General features: G+C 43.6%; 1 protein-coding gene across 4 annotated transcripts in view; it reads left to right on the top strand.

Annotated features, from left to right (window-relative positions):
- Positions 1–7,471: 7,471 nt before the first annotated feature.
- Positions 7,472–18,529, top strand: part of Vcan (versican) — a 96,211-nt gene continuing 85,153 nt past the window's right edge. Inside the window, exons 1-2 of one of the 4 annotated variants that reach the window (XM_048455872.3) lie at positions 7,472–7,899; positions 18,447–18,522. In XM_048455872.3, coding sequence (XP_048311829.3) covers positions 18,453–18,522 — 70 coding nt within the window. In that variant the 5' untranslated portion in view covers positions 7,472–7,899; positions 18,447–18,452. The remainder of the gene's footprint in view (positions 7,900–18,446; positions 18,523–18,529) is intronic. The other 3 variants (XM_048455869.3, XM_048455868.3, XM_048455870.3) reach the window with 3 other exon arrangements.

Below are 18,529 nucleotides of genomic sequence, written 5' to 3'. Positions count from 1 at the left end.
AGTTCACTAACTCCAGCCGGACTGGGAAGGAACAAGCATAGGACCAAACTATGAATGTGTCAAACTCTGAATGTGGTTGACAGTTGTGTGGCTGGGGCAGACTGAGGGGCCACTGACAGTGGCACCAGGATTTATCCCGACTGTCTGTACTGGCTTTCTAGGATCCTATTCTCTTTGGATGGATACCTTGCTCAGTCTAGATATAGTAGGGAGGGCCTTGGACCTTCCCCAAAGCAATGTGCCTCACCTCTCTGAGGAGTGGATGGGGGTGGGGTAGGAGGGTGTGTGGAGGGGAATGAGAGAATGGAGGGAATGGGAACTTGGGTTGGTATTTTTAAAAAATCTAATTAAAAAAAAAAGAAGAAAGAAAAAGATCCATAGACAGACCTCTCAGGAACTGTGAGCCTACAGGAAACTTCCTTGATTGTTTTTATCAGATACACTGCTGCAGCAATGAGAAAAATATTCATTATGGTGAGTAGACCAGGAGAAGAGGGCCGTACAGAAGACAGAACACATACCCGCTGTAAGGATCTAGGAGCTGTACTTAAGAAGCATGCTTACAATGGGAAATTATAGTATAAAAGACCTGCTTACGGTAACTTACAGTCTTTCTTGCTCTTGCTTTTATGAATTTAATATTCACGGATCTTTTCCAAGATCGTTCTCACATAGCAGCTGAGTTGTTTTCCAGCACTGAGACATCTGAGTGTCAAAGAAGGCTTTGATATGGGTTGGGGGTGGCGAGACATTGGCAGAGATACCAGAAGAAGTGTTTGCTAATGATGCGCCTGGGTATGAGAATGGCAGCTGCAGGGAAAGCCCTGGAGCAGGGGGCAAATGGCTTTGGCCATGAGAAGCAGCTGGTGGAAGGATCTGCCTTGCTCTCTCTGTGTCCTAGGACTTACTGTCACAGCCTGCTCCAGCTGAGTAAGAAACACATTGTTACTATTTCTGCAACCTTCTCAACCTGGAAAGTGATGTGTGTGTGTGTGTGTGTGTGTGTGTGTGTGTTAGATTACAGCAAATATATTCCACACTCTACCCATAGACCTTCCCCGTTGTCATTTCTGTGCACCTCAGTCTGCCTTCCCACTGCTGCTCAATATCCCTTTGCCTAGAGCCCTGCCTGGTCCCTTTCCCTGTGGAAATAAAACTACAGCCCAGAAAACTTTCCCATACGGCAGAAGTAGTGCAGGATTAACACCCCTTGGAGAAGCTTTTAACCAAGTGCACAAACGCTTTAGGACCCCTCCCCCTTAGGCAGTATCTCTGAGTCATCGTTCCCTATGGAGTATAGACCTGCTGCTTGTAGTAAAAACTTGCTCCAAATGTCCCATCTCTCTTCCCCTTCCCTGCCACAGTACTTTCTTATCAATGGTGACCTCACCTCCTCATCTCCAGATTTTCTGCTGTGGGAATCCAGAATGAAATAGGCATCTCGTTAGAAGATGTGGAAGGAAGAGGCAGCTTTAATCTCATAAGAGTGAAGGAGACAAACTGTCCCAAAATATTTGTGGAAATAGGGGGCTGGGAAGGGTCATAGCACATTCTCCACTGAACCTTGTTTTGTTCCCTCTTGAGAGAAGCTTTTAGAATGGATTTAAAAATCACACTGTTTTAGCTGCTTGATAATGACAGACACCTTTCAGCTAGTTTCTTTTTCTTTATTCGTTCAATTCCTTTTTTCCCTTGCCTTTAATTCCTACCTGTGGCCAGCATCCCAGACACCCTTCATGTGTTTACTTTCTCTGGCCTTCTTCTCACGCCAGCATGATATTTAATGCTTTCCTTTCACTCTGTGTCTTCTTTCACGTCTTGCAACTGTTGTAGCGTGTTGATAAAACTGCTAGATTTATCAAAACTATGGGAGACATTCGGAAGTTTAAATGAACTCTAAAGCTGTGTCCCTTACCTTTTTCCATTGTGCTGAAATAAGAAACAGGACTCACGGAAGATGGTTTCCAATAAAGGACATAGCTGTCTTTGGCAGCCACTTTTCCCTAGCCATGTGTAGTGGATGGAGTGCTATCTATCTATCTCTCCATCCATCTATGTATGCATGCATGTATGTATGTATGTATGTATGTATGTATGTATGTCTGTATCCACCCACCTATCTCTCTCTCTACCTATCTATCTCTCTATCTCTCTATCTATCTATCTATCTATCTATCTATCTATCTATCTATCTATCTATCTATCCATCCATCCATCCATCCATCCACCCACCCACCCACCCACCCACCCACCCATCTATCTATCTATCTATCTATCTACCTATCTATCTATCTATCTATCTATCTATCTATCTATCTATCTATCATCTATCTATCTATCTATCTATTGATCGATCTATTGATCTATCTCTCTATCTTTGACTCCGACTTAAGCTCATAATAGAAATAAAAAAAACTATTTTCTAGTACGAAACCACATTAAAAGTGGTAAATGATTTGCCAAACTGAACAAATAAAAGATCATTATGAACAGTCAGTGACAAGTATTTATACAGAGGTCTTATACAACCTCTGCTGTTTGCTTGAATTATTATAACAAATATTGGACTTCCATTTGTCTATGTGTTAGAATGTGACTGTTCATATTTCAGAACCTAAAGTCCATGGCATTCTATTACTTCTACAATTCTGCTGATTAATAGGTTGAAAATGTGATACCTGTCTTTCACTCTTGCTCTGCGGCTCACACTGGTGTTCTCCGAACTTCCTTCTCACTCGGCAGAGATATTTCCTGCTTCACCTCCTGATTGGCTCACCACCGACACACCAGTGGGCTCCTGTGGCACTCTCAGTTCAGGAGTGTTCACTGGACTCCTTGTTTCTGTGTCCCTCTGTGGTCTAATTAAATAACTGGAGACTGAGAGTCACTGAAAACAAGCAGCAATCACCAAAGTTTTGCCTCTCAGAAAACCTCTGCATTGTTCTCTGCTTGCCTCATAGGAGCTAAAGACTCTAAGGCATCCTCATGCTCAGAAACCAACCCTTCATCTTTGATTCAGTCGGAAAACTGACCCATATTTTTCAGAGGATTGGGGAGAAAGGGAAAGAGTTCGAGAAAGTGAGTAAGGAGGGAGGAAGATGGACACTAGCTGTGATTTCATTCACTTGGACTGCCTTCTTAAGGGCTTGATCTTTTCCTTTGTAACAAGGCTAGTGTTTTTGATGCTTTGTCTGGGGCAGCCTCCCTGGGTGAGTGCAGATGTGCTGGGCCTTTTGGCTGCTGTGTGGACAGATTCAGAGACTCTCCTCTCTAATGAAGTCATCTCTGCCTGCAGCCCAGCCTCTCCCATCAGTCCATGCTGGAACTTGGCTTTGGCCTGCATAGTTCTGTTGTGATGTAGATGGCCTTCCAGTTAAGTTCTAGAAAAATCTATCCAGCCTTGCACAGAAAGTAAGAAAATAACTTTTCTTACATTTTAGTTACTTCTAAAAGTTACCATACGAAGTGACTGCTCTCATTATGATTTTTATGTATGTACGCTATTTAAAGTGGTGTGGGGAGGGCTGATTAAGAGCAAATGATCCACTGAAAGAAATATTTTGTAAAAATGTTTGGTTTTAGGAGTCTGAGGAGACAAAGACTCAGAATCTTTTTTGTTGCTGTTGTTTCTGAAAAGTTGTTTTCTTGTGGCTGTTGCTTTCTTAGTACATTTGTTTGAGGTGCTTTCTAGTCTGCAGCCTTCTTTAAGGATCCAAGCGCAGTATACTTTGTCTGGTTGTTAGTTGTGCCTAAGATCAGCAGACGGGGCACAGAATCATGAAGTTATTGTTATCCCCACCCCCGACTTGAATAAGACAGCCTGATCCAGAGCCCAGTAACAGATACTGTCATGTCTAGAAGCACTTCGTCCAATCAACAACAGGAAACACACGGAAACATGATCCTAACAGACCTTGGCAAGAAGTGTGAATGAAGATAATGGAACTCCGCGGAGGCACACCTGCCACCTTCATCCTTCTGCTCATTGAGTCCTTGGGTGGTGGCCCCCAAGCTCAGCCAAGTTCTTAAGACTAGACTGAGGCGAGGCAGCAAGTCACGGTGCTTCAAGCTCTTAATGTCTTTTAGATGGCAACAATATAAATTAATGTCTTGCTTTATCTGTCTGAGATCCTGGAGTTTATATACCCAACATTTCCTGTACAAGGGGGCACTCACAGAATGTGATTCTAATTGCCATTTTAATAGATTTGAGTGTAATATGTGTTACTAGCATCAAATCATATAAAATAATATTTCTCATTTTAAAAGTTCTGATAATTTTGTCAGATATTGGAGACTCAGACATAACTGCTATCTGGTTTTCTTTACAGAAAGATGCCCATCAAGAAAAATCACATAGGGGCTGAGGAGATGGTTGAAACAATGAAGTGTTCTCAGGGCACAAGCAAGGGGATAAGAGTTCAGCTATCTGGCACCTACATAAAAGAGCAGGGACACATGCCTTGTGTCTGTAACCCCAGTGCTTGGGAGGCAGAAACAAAAGGACTATGTCTCAAAAAAAAAAAAAAAAGATAGGGAATGACTTAGGTTTGGGCTTCACTTAAACGCGCACACAGAGAAACACTACCACACATATTGACCACACACACACACACACACACACACACACACAGAGAGAGAGAGAGAGAGAGAGAGAGAGAGAGAGAGAGACAGAGACAGAGACAGAGACAGAGACAGAGACAGAGGCAGACAGAAACAGATAGACAGACAGACTCATGCAGAAAGAAAACACAAACTTCAATATGTTTGTAGATATCCCAAATATACCTAGTTTTTCGTATTTTTATTTTAAAAAATGTTATTTTAGATAGCCAAAGCAGGTGATCTGTCCACAGAGAAAGGAAGTAGATATTAAGGTTTGTATGGGTTTCTTTTAGTTACCTGACAACATAGTTTTCTAAATAATAATTTTGGGAGCTAAGGAGGTAGCAAGACATGTAGCATAAAGCTTCATAGAATTGTCCATCCCTTGGTAAGTTGACACTGCCTGAGAAAGCACCTTTGCCCTGTAGATCATGTGTCAGCAGATGATCTGAGGGACTATAAATTTTGACCAGATAAAGAAAAACATTTGACAAGATAAAGTAAAATTTTGATAGGTATTGAATCCCTGATTTTTGGATATCTGCCGCCACTGATGTAATAAGCCAATCAAACTGAAATGATATATCCAGGTTTTGAACAGAGCAAAACAACTCCTGGGTGACCCTTGGAAGGGCAGGACAGGAACCACCTGACAAATATGGCTACCAGGTCTCATATAGCCTGTAAGTGTGGTCTTGAGCAGCCCCAGGGAGGGGCTGACTTTTTTCAGGCTTTCTTGGGGCGGAGTTTGGAATGGGAGGTGTGAGACCATACTGTGGAATAGGGCCTCTAGCTGGAGATTCCCAACACCTTAACCTTTTTGGGTATATATGGGCAGTGGTAGGGCTTCAACCTAATCACTTATAATCAAATATACGCAGCCAATGACTTCTTGTGAGGTCCCATCATGTGTGTTTGTACATGATCCTTGCAGTGAATAATGATCATTAGCATGTTTGGGAAATGAATACCAGCTATTACCAGTTGCTTGCTTCTGCTCTGTGTCTTAGAAGTGCTTATTCAACTGTATTAAGAAGGGAGAGTAGAGTAACAGATGATAAGGTTTTAGGCTAAGGATCTGTCACAAAGCATCCTCAGGCAAACCACTTAAACTCTGTAAAACTCAAGCTAGCTTCTCTCAAACTTAAGAAATAGATTAGTGATACACACCTTGAAGCATTTCAGAGAAAAATCTACCCCAATGTCTGGAATATAAATTCCAATGAGAATTCATTATGTTTTATTCTTCTTCATTTTGAATGAATTCATGTTGACTCCAGAGCTGTATTCTGGTGTAACTGTGTAACTTTGGTAAGTCACTTTCTGTACAGGACTGTGCTCGAGTGTTAAATGCTGTGCGAAAGTCTGATTCCAAGCTGTGACTTTCAATTGAAACAAGAAGTGAGATGAAATTTCAGTTTTAGCCATGGTAGTATAACTATTGCCTAAAGGGTAAATAACTCACTGCAAGCCAAACTGATGTCCAAGTGGTCCATAGGGTAGCTAAGTCACCATCGCTGTGAGTGAGAAATAAAGGGAAACATGAAAAACACACATTTGAGAATGAGATCGTGCTGATAAATCCTCCACGTTCACCACTTAAAATCCACCATCACATTGAATCTATAAACTGTAGAAAGGGAATCCACATTCTGAAGAGTCTGTGTTACACATTTAGAACTGTGAGATACGGCCAATCTAATTAAAGAAATCCAGAACGAAGACAAACTTTGTGCGTTAATCACTACCGTTTCTGAAGTCCTGTGCTTGATGCAATTTTCTAAGCAAAACATCCAGAGCCAATAATTACAAGGATATTTCCATATTGGTGTAGGAGGAGAAGCTGGTAATTGTTTCAGTACCCCTAGCGTTACCTCCACACGTTTTGCAAACTTACTCTGTGCCCACTGCATAAAATCATACTAGACTTCAAAGTAACGGAAAATTCAAAGTCCTTCTCAGAGGGACAGAACTCCTTTGTGTTAACTGGTTGACCCCTTGCTTTTTAAGGTCCTAATGGAAGTCTTTTGTGACTCAGTGAAGGGTGCGCTTCCCTTATTGATGTTTACATCACCGGCTAAGCCAGAATGGGAAAAAAAATACAAACATAAAAGACAACATGGAAGGACTGGTAAGTCCAAGGAATCTGTTTTCTGGCAGAAAATTCTCCAAGGGGTCCTGTAAAGACAGAGGAAAGGAAGAAAGCAGAGTACATTTAAGGAAAGATGCGGATTTATGTCAGAGAAAGGATTCTCTTTGAATGGGACAAGGGATTGCCTGGGGGATTTCCTGTCCAGCCCTTTATTGCCAGGGTCTTTGTGTACAGCCTGATGCCGCGGGCTCCCCATTGGGCAGTTCCCTAGGGAGGGCAGCAGCGAATGCTTACAGTCTCTCTGGAGCTCAGGGTCTCACTTTCTCAGTATCTCTTTCAGGTTGGCAGAAGCCTTGAGCCTGACACCTCTTCAGATGGGACAGGCAAGCTCTGTGGGAGCATAAACACGTTATAAGCAAGTTCTTTGCTAGTTTTATAGTCCTGTCCGCCCCTAAGAACTGACCATACTTAATTGCTCCGGGCTTGCCTGCCCCACCAGGGCTTGGGGACTCTTTTACCCTAATTCAGAAGTGGCAGCATAGAGCGGGGAAGGGGGTTGGGGAGTGGGGGACGGTGGGAACGCAGTTGTTTGAGAGCGCACAGTGAGATGGCACAACGTCCCTGAATGGGAAGCGCACTCCCCCGCCCCCCCTCCCCAGCCGATTGGTACTTCTTGTCGGGAAGAACGACTGAGAGGTGGGAGTGCCTGGCGAGAGAGGCAGGCGGTCCCTTGGAGGGCGCTGGGAGCTCCTTTCCGCCCCTCCGCCTGTTTCCAAGCCTGGGCTCTTTGGAGTGGCTGAAGCTGCCGAGCGCTTCTGGAGCCTGTGAATGAACCCTCCTCCTCTCCCTCCTCCTTCTCGCTGAGTCTCCTCCTCGGTGCTGACGGTACAGTGATATAATGACGATGGGTGTCACAACCCGCATTTGAACTTGCAGGCGAGCTGCCCCGAGCCTTTCTGGAGGAAGAACTCAAGGCGCGCGGGCGCAGCAGCAGTGAGCAGTAGGTGCTGTGAACAGGCGCTGGGACCGGGATCTGCTCCGGCGAGCAGCGCATCCTCCCTCACCTCCTGCTCCGTCCCGCACTCGCCACATCCTTCCCCAGTCCACCGCGCTTCCTATGTGATCAGCAGGGGCAACGCGGAGCCCATCCTCACAGCTCAGCAGTGAATTTCCCCCCAAACTGCAGTAAGCCGTCTTTCAAGGTAATCACGTTTCTTTTGTTCCCCAATTTAAAAGAAAGGGGGTAAAACTTGTTGGGAAAAGAAAATCGCTGAGCTTAGTTGCGGGGGAAATGGTACACTGCAATTGGAAGAGGGCTTTAATTAAAGCCAAGAGGACTAGCCATAAGGCGAAGTTAAGACAATGTGCTCACTTTAAAATATGCAGGTAACTTTGAAAAGGCTTGTTAAAGACGAATTCAGACAGACCATGGTGCTGAAAAAGATGTAGACAAAGAAGCCCGGGGTGGGGTAGAGGAAAAGGACGGACGGAATAGGGGGACGGGGTTTTGTAGAGAAATCCTTGAAAAGTCATGCTATCTTGAGTTGGAAGAATAGGAGGGACTCCTCACACCTTGATTTTTCTTTTTGTTGTCTTTAAACTGATTGAGGCAAAACTTTGAATGGGGAGTCCCCAAACTTGCCCAAAATACAGATCTCTGCAAACACCTTAGGGCAGACCACCTGGTTTCCGGGCTCCTGGTGTGTGGTCAGTATCTCTGTTCCTGGAAAGCCACCCCTGGGCTGCTCCCGACTAGACAGTGGGGTACTTTAGCTACCTCGGACCTGCGCGGACATGACCCCTCCCTGCCCCCGGTCCCCGCACAAGCAATATGGAAAGCTTTCTGGCAGGGGCTGGGCAGGGTACAGGGGTTGCGTTTCTTTGATGACTTGGGGGCTGTCAAAGCTCTCTCACGTTGCCCCTGCGTTCTTTTGTCCTGCGCGTGGTGCGCCGGAGCCGGAGGGAAGGAGCTGTGGTTGGGGGTGGGGTTGTTGGAACACCGTGGAGGTCTGGGAGGCTCCTGGGCGGGAAAGCTTGCCCTGAACCAGAGAGATGCGCACTATTTTTCTCCCTCGCCCTGGAAAGCGAAAGGGGAACTTGTCGCCCTCATCTTTAGTAGCAAACCAGGACCCAGAGCGCTCTACAGACAAAGGTGGCGCGGAGACCCGAGTTAGGGACCAATTGGTCCAGTCTTCTCGCCTGGATTACAGAGGTCCTCTGTTCCCTGCTACGTATCTTCACCCGCTCTGCTTTCATTTCTCCACTTCAGTTGAGCAACTTTACCCGCTGGTAGAGTGGTTGCAGAGAGCGCGTGCTGGGAGTCCCCGGGGACGTCCTGGCCGAGAGAGTCCCATCGCCCTGAGTAGGCGTGGGCATTGCAGAGACTTCGGTAGTGCCCGCAGACCCGGGACATCCCGGTTGTCCCGGCTAGTTCTCTATGTCAATGGGCGTGGAGCGGTCAGGGAGTTAGACTGAAGAAATAGGGGTAAGAAAATAATGTCATAGTCTAAACTATTTACTCTCGAATCCAACTAAGTACGCCTCCGCATGTCCTGCAGAAAGGGGAAGAGAGCCGCCCTACCCCCCGCCAGACTGCAGTGCTGTACCGCCTCGAGTAAAGCTCTCTGTCTGTGTCCCCTCATCTTTGTGTCTCCTTCTCTGTCTCCATCTTCTCTGCCTTCTCTCTCACCCCTCTCTGCCTCCTCTCTGCTTTTGCGTCCCCTCCCCCATGGCTGACAAATGAATGGCTAGTGTGAACTCCCTTCCTTCTCTGTCCGAGGAGGCAGGCCCAGAGGGAGGAGCAAGGGGGGCGGTGCACTCCTTAAGATCTGCTTGCCTTTGGGTCTTTCAGACTCGCAGAACCCAGATGTCTAGGAATAGGGAGCTTTGCAGTAGGTGTGAGCTCCCCCTGATGGAAGAATTTAGCACAACCGCTAACCGTAAACCGCTTTCTCATCCTTGGGTTCAAAGAGAGAAGACCCCGTTCCCTTTTAATAGTCAGTTTTCCACTTCAGAATCTGGGACGTGAATCTTGGGGTTTGGAGGAGATGGAAAGAAGGGAATGTGGCCGTCCCGAGAGCAGGGCCTTCCTTTCTTCAGTCCCCCTGGCTTCTCGCGGCGCTCTGGGCGGCGCCAGCAGCTGGGTGGGCACACACACACACACACACACACACACACACACACACACACAAGGCTGGCAACTGAGCAAGGTTTGAGGTTTTTTGACATGCAATTTGCTCATCTTTAAGAGAAGTAATACAGATATTTGCTCTGGCAAATTTAGCTAAGGTCCTTGAACACAATGCTAGGGCCGTGTTCCAGGTTCTTGCGGAAGAATGCCCCCTAATCCAACTTAACTTCCTCCACACCGGGACACGCTTTGCACGTGGAAACTAGGGAGACAGCGCCCAGAAGCAAGGGAAAGGAGTGGAAAAGATAGTGAAGGGAAAGACAATGGAGGGTAGGCGGAAAAAGAAAGGAAAGAAGACGAAACAGATGAATGCAAATAGCCAGGAGCCTGAAGGACTGGTTTCGAAATACTAGTCTCAATTTCGTGCCCATTATGTTCAAGGCGATAGCAAGCACATCTTTGCCTGCTTCTGACCTGGGAAGGGACTACCGAAGCAGAGGTGGTCCCGCCCCGCCTACCCGAGCTCATCTTGCTTTTGGGGAGGTACCCTGCTAGGTACTCCCTTCAGCGGCGGGGGTTCGCCATCCGCCACGTGGGCTGGAGCTTCAGTTAAGGGCGCGAGACGGGTGTGACTTCCTGGGCTCTGAGACAGCTGCACAGCTGCTGCTCCGGCGATCCACTCAGCCTAGGTCTCCAGCGGCTGCGGCCAACTGGGGCGGGACTGGGCTGAATCCGGGTGGGGCCTTGGCTGGCATGCCTCCTAGAGCTCCTGAGGCTCGCTGAAGCTGGAGCGGACCCAACTTCTGCTCAGATGGCACTAGACGCTCATATTAAAAGCCTTTAAAATACTCTCCCCGCCCCCTCCTCCTGCTTCTTGAGAGTGACATGCAAGGTTCAGGATTTTTACTTTAAAAGGAGAAAGGAAGATTTACTCTTAGTCAACTCCTGGCACGAAAATCAGACAAGTTTGTGATTGTTCCGTGCATTCGTTTTTAAATACATTCACATTTGCCTAAAGACCACTTTTAGCCATGGACAAAATTAGTGCTGGTGTAACTGAGTATTAATCAGGACCCTCAGTGTGGGCAGGGGGTAGGTGTGTCCCACAAGTTGGCCAAATGGTTGATAAAAGACTTGGGGCGGGGTGGGAGGGGGAATGTGAGGTGGGTGTGGCGTTACAGACTGGACGCTGCTACAAAGATCTTCACTTTAAATTCTCCAGCTTCTGGTTGGGAAGAGCTAAGTTTTAATGGGTCCACTCTCTCACCTTAAATTGTGTTTGTAATTGGACCATTATTGGTTTTGTTTCTCTCTAAAAGCTATGACCTAAATTGTGTTAAGTGCTGCTTGGCAACTGTGTTCAACTCAGGAAACACACAACGTGCTAAAACGGAATACGTTGATTTTTGATAGGAAAACAACAAAGGAAGCATCAGATAGTTTTTTTGAGGTGGAGTGGGATCCCATTGTAAGAGCAACGTAGCAAGAAGGGGGTCTCAAAGAATCTGAGCACAAAGTAAGAAAGGGATATTTGACAAATTGCATCTGCCTGTCCCTACTAATGCTGCGAAGGGTTCCAGTGGATTCCGAAGCAATTGAGCAATTACTTCCTCCAGCAGGAAGTCCACAGTCCTTCATCTTCTTGTGGGCGGTGGAAAGAGGGATGGGATTCAAGACCATCACTTTGAATTGATGTACGAGTTCAAAGTTTCCTTTTCCTTGGTGGTATACAAAAAGAAGTTAAGCCTCTTCATCAGCCTTAGTTCTTTCTTTAAAAAAGGAAGTTTGAAAACAATTCTCGGGTTTATGGGTGGTTATGAGCAGGTAGGTCTCCCCCTCTTTGCTTTTACAAGTTAGAGGGCAATCCTTCTGGTATTCCGAGCTACCTCCATCTGTATTGGAGTAACTTTCTGTTTGGAAAGGTTATTAAAAGCTAACTCAAAACTGAATATGATTAATGTGGGTGATGCACCCATTGTTCCGTCTCTTCTTACAGGGCTATGCTTAAACATTCTCAGGTTAATGATTGGTCAGTAATAGGACATCCTGGAGCCCCTGAAAGCACAAAGACCAGCCGACTCCCTCTTCCACAGTCGTATACTTAATCTCTTTTTTTTTTCTGGTTGGAGTTTAAACATTTTTGTTGACTTTATTCTTGGTCAAACATCCCTTGACTACATTTCAGATGGGTTATGGCTCTGAGAAGGACAGAATTTCTTAGCGCTTTGTGACATAAGAATGAATGCCTATGCTAAGTGGGTTTTAAAAATTCCTCCTCTCCCCCACCCAGAGACATCAATGAGGAGACAGGCAAACACTCATTGTTAGAGGTTACTTGCCCTAGTATGGAAAAATATGCTACCTGTTGCATACGTTTGGAGCCAGAACAAGGGAAAGTAAAGACATGTTTGACCAAATTCCATTTGGATTAGTGAAGATTTGTCAGTTTCTTCTTATAATCTAGACTTGGTAGATATGAAAATCTGTAAATGCATTTAGGACACAAAAGCAAATCTGATGAAACGTTCTTAGGATTGGATGTGACTGGGTAGCTTTTCTTTCAGTGGTCTGTACATAGACTCTTTGTTAAAAGTGTTTGCCAACTCCATATCCTAAACTTATTTTTGATCGGTCTGTCATACATAGAAGGATACAAATATAGACTGCTTGCCAGAAATTACCTATTTTCATCACATAGAGCCTCAGTGGAGTGTGTGAGGCAGTGTGCACTTCTCTAGCAGAGGACTGGAGTTCGGCTTCATGTCAGGCTGTTTACAATCACTTTTAATCCAGATGCAGAGAGATCTGACACCTCTGGCCTCTGAAGGCACCTGCACTAGCACACACACACACACACACACACACACACATCACACACACAGTCACACAAGCGTGCATTCACGTCCGTGCATACACACACACTTTAAAAATAAAATAAATACTTTAAAACATAAATTACGCATTTCATAGTAAGCACAGACGTAATAAGTCATAAATTACAGTCTTTTTACCATTAAATTATTTCAACCTGACCTGAGACAGAATAAACTGACTACTAGATTTGGTCATCAGAAAGCTTGTGTTGGATGCTGTAGCTGGGAAACCAAGTTAAATGGAACTACTGGACCTTCAGTGTCATCATTTATTAAATGAATAAAGTTATAATGTTTAAAATACCAAATACCTATGAAAAAGCTTTGAAAAAGAAAACTACATAAGTGAGAGATACTGATGTACTCTGCCTGTTAAAACAAATCTTGAATTTAGCAAAAAACTGGGCAAAATTACAGCCTGGTACTGTTGCAAAAAAATATGTTTTTGAATCCTGTGATAAAATTTATTCAGTGTCATTAGTAGATAAAAAATAAGTAAAAATGGGCTGGAGAAATGGCTCAGTGGTTAAGGGCACTTGTTCTTGCAAAAGACCTTGGTTCAGTTCCCAACCGGGTGGTTCACAGCTATCTGTAAGTCAATTACAGGGTATCAGATGCCCTCTCTTGGCCTCCATGAGCACCAGGCATACCCATGGTGCACATGCGTATATGCAGGCAAAACACTCATATACAGAAAATAAAGTAAATAAATCTTTTTTAAAAAATAAATCTTTTTAAAAAGTCACTAAAACAGCAACAGTACACCGCATTATCTTTTCACCAGTCAGACAAGGAAAACAGTTTGGGAAACGTGTTGGCCGGGTGGTAGAGAACCAAAGTTATAAATTATAATAAGAACCTCAATAAGTACATTTTCTTTAGAAAACAATTCAGCAAAGATTTTTTAAATTTGCCAAGCAAAGGTATTGACAAGTGTGTGTATTCTTTCACCTGGAACTTCTACCTTTGCATGTTATGTCAATAATGGTAGGAACATCACCTAAGATAGACGCGCAAGGATTTTCCCTTGCGGTGTTTTGTTGACAGGTTGGTCTGTTGTAGGGCAGGGTCTGGATATGTAACAAGGCAAGTCTAAGATTTTTTCTGGACCCTAACTCCCTTTGAATTTTCAATCCTCCTGCTTCATTCAGACTGCCCAGTGCTGAATTACAGGTATTCCCTACTACACATAGACTGAAGCAAATTTTTTGGTATTTCAAGACAGGGTTTCTCTGTGCAACAGCCCTGGCTGTCCTGGAGCTTGCTCTGTCGACCAGACTGTTCTTGAACTCACACATATCTGCTTGCCTTTGCCTCCCAAGAGCTTAGGTATTAAAGGTATAAGTGACCATGCCTGACTTGAGGCATAATTTTTTCTTATAGTAAAAGCTTCGAACCATCCTAAGGATTCATCCCAAGGAACTTGCTGAGTAAACATTTCTACTATACCATGGAAAATTGTATTTTCTGATTGGAAATGTATTTTTTTAATAGAAGAGAATAAAAGGGGACAGTGTAGAGAGAATGTTTTTAGTGACATGAAGTCAGTACATAGTCATCATTTTAGAGCAAACAGTTACTGAATGTCCTAGGTATTGTAGAGCTAGAAGTGAAGAAAATGGTAGAGGTTTTCTCTTAAGGTTTCTGTGTTGGTTAAAAGAGGGAGATAATTCCCAAATACATAAAAAAAAGTGTTGTCACATGCTAGAGTGAGAACAGAGCATGGCAGAGATGGAGGAACGAAAGCAGAGTCCCCGGCAGAGAACAGAGTGCTAAGGAACATCACTAAACAGCTTAACTGAGTCTAGGTCCAGGAATCCAGGTCCAGGCTGTGACAGATTCCTGTGCTACAGTCAGTACTGGGAAGTACAAACCAGGAGCATCTCTTGGAGATTCTTCCTGAGTTCATGCACTACTAAGCACTATAGTATAACATGTAATGCTTCATACATCTAATTTGTAACTGAGGTATCCAAGACTACTAGTGGTCCAGACCAGCTCTTTGACAGGATGGTAGATAGAACCATTGTGTCTTTGTCCTTAGGTTACCTTCACTCATCTAGGCTTTCCTAAGAACGAGGGAGAATACTAACTATCTGATTAATAGAGCCCTGGCAGTCTATTCCCAGTGTGAGGTGCCCCTCTTCTCTGCAAACATTTCCCAGGGATACAAGTTCCGTTGACCTTGTCTTTTGTTTCCCAGGCAACTAAACAGCTGCAGTCAGCTGGACCTTGAGGGTTCGATGGCTTTTTCCTATTTTTGACTTTACTGAAGTATATGGCTAAATATAGTGACTACTAGCGGGCTTATCTCCTCAGTCTTTCCACGTACAGAGATTTGTTGTCACTAGCAGAGCACACTTAGGAGATAGATTCTGGAGCAGAATAGAAATGGGAGTTGAAGGCATGCTAGAAACAGAGTCAATTTTCTCATTTAGTAGGCTCAGATGCAGGAGAAACATGGTAGAGCTTATTTAAAGACACATGTGTGGGTCTCACAAAACTGGGAAAGAAAAGGGAAATATATGTTTACTTATGCTGATGAAGGGACAATAGATATACAGACCTGAGACACCCCAAATCAGGAATGGCTCTCTGACATAGTTACCAATGCCATGACTGATCATCCTTCAGTTTGAGTGTGGCAAACGTGCTGACAGGGGCAGGTATGAGTGGAGATAGAGAAGAGGCTGGCTGGAGCACCCGTGACCTCCAGCACAAAACTCAAGGTGGGAGGCCACTGTGTGCTTACTGCTGGACAATCAGAATATGGACCTCAGAATACGGATCTTCTGGTTCATTTTCCACTGGGTTAGAGATCTGGGATTTAGTTTGAGAGCTCTCATATTTGTTTGGGAACAATTTATTCAAGCACGTTTTTGTAATTTAATACCAGTGCATCCCAAACGTATTTCACCTCTATGTTTTTAATGCACTGATTTTATTCTTTAAATTTAGGCTTAATAATAGTCTCTGGGCAGGTGAGAAAACTTGTTGTAGATACGAAAACAGATTTTTCTCTTTAATTTAGAAAAAAATACAGACCTGTTTTTAAGGATTAAGGTTGGTATGTAAAGAGTTAGGTTTTTTGGCATTTGTCCTGGGAAGTAAGAATGTGGGGGTTATGTTCTAGAGTCAAGTTCTTATTATTTTCCTTTGGTTTTATAAGATTTGACTATCTGAATATTGATGTGTCCAATATTTATTAGGTATTATTAATATTCAGTTAGATAGTTTCATATGTGTTTCAAATCTCCATTAGTCCTACATACACACTTATATTCATAAGGAGTACTGGTTCTTCAAAGTGGAAATATTGATTACACATTTGGTCTACTAACCTTCTTCAAGAGGTATTGAATATAGAACTAGAGAATATTGTGGGAATTAGTAAGTAGCTCTGTGGATATAAAACATATTTGCTACATTTGTGTGTTATTTATGGGTATTTGGGTATTGGCAAATGTTCCACAGTGAGCATGTAGAACTCAGAGGACAACCTGAAGAGTCAGTTCTCTCCTACCAAGTGGCTCCTAGGGGCCAAATTCAGGTCATCAGGCTTCATAGCAGGCGCCTTTACCCACTGAACAACCACTCTGGCCAGTAAAATATATTCCAAAGTAATGATTAAAGCCAGTGTAAGTGATGGCAGTTTATTATAAACATAAAGTGACCCAAAGTAAGACTTAGGGCTTCAAATCTTTTATGATTAGTGACCCGAAGCAAGAATTGAGCATCTATAGAAAGCATGAGTTACTGATTTTAATAATCATCACTACATACTGACTATGTTAGATATGAACAAACATATTTCATGTGCAATATTTTCAGGTCTTGCAATCATTTCTATAGGGCGCATTAATTTTTCAAGGTTAAACTTAAATAACTAGAGAAGTAAACTTTAGAAAGGCATACTTATTTCCTTAGAATCTGAGAATTTAAGTAGAAAATTCAGAATTTGAATTTATGACACTTTAACAGTAGAGCTCAAACATTAAAAAATACTTTATAAAGATGTCCTAAAAACTAAAACAGAAAGAGACTAATTTTTCTTTAAAGAAGCAAAGTATTATTTAGAAGTATGATTAAAAGAAGGCTTTCTATCTGTATTAAATTAATATTCAGGGATTGCATATATTTAAATCCAATATGATTTTATGACATAAATGCTCATCTTGTCTGTGAAATTAGTATCTCTTATTTCTCAAACACTGTCAGGCCAACAAGACACAGGTAAAGTCATAAAGCCGTAAGCTAAGCATTTCGCAGTTTCATTTAGTTTGGTTGTAGCGTTTTAAGATTTATATAAAAATCAAATACAGAATATTACTAAAGAAAAATAAGTAGCTGTCACAGACTATTAAAATATATTTGAGCACAAACTGGACTGGGAATCTTTCATCACTTACTTATTTCAGTCCAGGTTTCCTAGGTAATACAGACTCTGTTTTCTAAGGAAGGCCAAGGGAGTTCAATTGGGTACCAACTTACATGTGAACCAGTGAAGATACCTTTGGCTGTATGTAACAACGTGTTCTTGAATATATTCAAACAGTCATGTGCCCGTGAGTCTAAGACTATAACAGAAAACTTAGACAATCAACTTACGTACCCAGAAAGAGGTTTATTTTGCTCTACAGTTTTGGAAGATGAAGTGCATGATTGATTGGCCTTGGGTGAGGGCCTGTGGCCAGGTAGCGTGTCATGCCTGGGAGCCTGTGGTGGAATGCGCTGCTCATATGATGCCAATGGGAAAGCAAACGGAGAGGAAGACAGCCACAGCCCACATTCCCTTTGAGGACACCACATTGACGGCCTGAGAACTCCCACTAGGTACCATCTCTGTCAGTTTCTCTAACTCCAGCAAAGCCAAGTTCAGGCCCAAACTTTCCAAATATGGGTCTTTGAAAGATACTTAAATGGAGACACTAACAACCCTCAGCCCTGGTGCTTATCCTTACTAGGCCAGTTTCTGTAAATCCAGACCTGGAAGGGCCCAATTTTCCGATTGCAAAATGTCTTTCCCAAAGCGTACAGTAAATTAGTAGCTAAGCCAAGGTCAGTGTCTTCTGACTCGCAGTGAAGACTATCTTCTTTCATTGTTTACTCTTGAGACTCGAAGGCTGTGGAGAGTGCTTTAAAACTGGTCACTTTGGTCATTAGCAGCTCTTTGGGAGACATTTATTTGGTTTGTTCGGCCATCTGGACAGTCAGTGCAGTTTGTGTTTCAGCTATAACACAGACCTTCTGAAGGCCTTATTCTTGCTGGTGATAGCATCTGCTGGGGCCACCAGTCGGTTCCTTCTCACCTCACACTGGATGCTTGGGCTTGCAGCACCTTCTTTCCATCACCTTCATCATTTTCTCATTCCGTCGACATTCACGTTCCCCATTCTCACTAGATTCTGAGGGTACTGTGTCTTCTTCGTGCCTGCTCTTCCCTTTCTTTACAGAGGCCGTTATTTCTAGTGTTCTTCCTGTGCCCTCCCAGCTGTGGCCATCACCTGTAAGCCCAGCGTCTGAAGTCCCCACATTAGGGCTTGGAACTATTTTGGTAACTATTGCCTCAAGTGTGACCCAAATTATTACTTACAATGCTGTGATATCGCCTATGACAAGCCCCCTGTTTTTACAGTCCACAGAGAACTGCCTCTTTCATTGCACCCAGTTCCTTATTAACACGTAATTTACGGCCTGCCAGCACCATAAATACTTGTGGTATACTTTGTTTTTTCTTCATTTCTAGGACAAGATGTTGATAAATATGAAAAGCGTCTTATGGATGTGTTCAGTCTTATTAATAACCCATGCACTACATAAAGGTAAGTA

This window comes from Myodes glareolus, chromosome 15 (genome assembly GCF_982192425.1).
Source record: "Myodes glareolus chromosome 15, mMyoGla1.1, whole genome shotgun sequence".
NCBI classification, from domain to species: domain Eukaryota; kingdom Metazoa; phylum Chordata; class Mammalia; order Rodentia; family Cricetidae; genus Myodes; species Myodes glareolus.
This window is presented reverse-complemented; position numbering and strand designations above follow the sequence as displayed.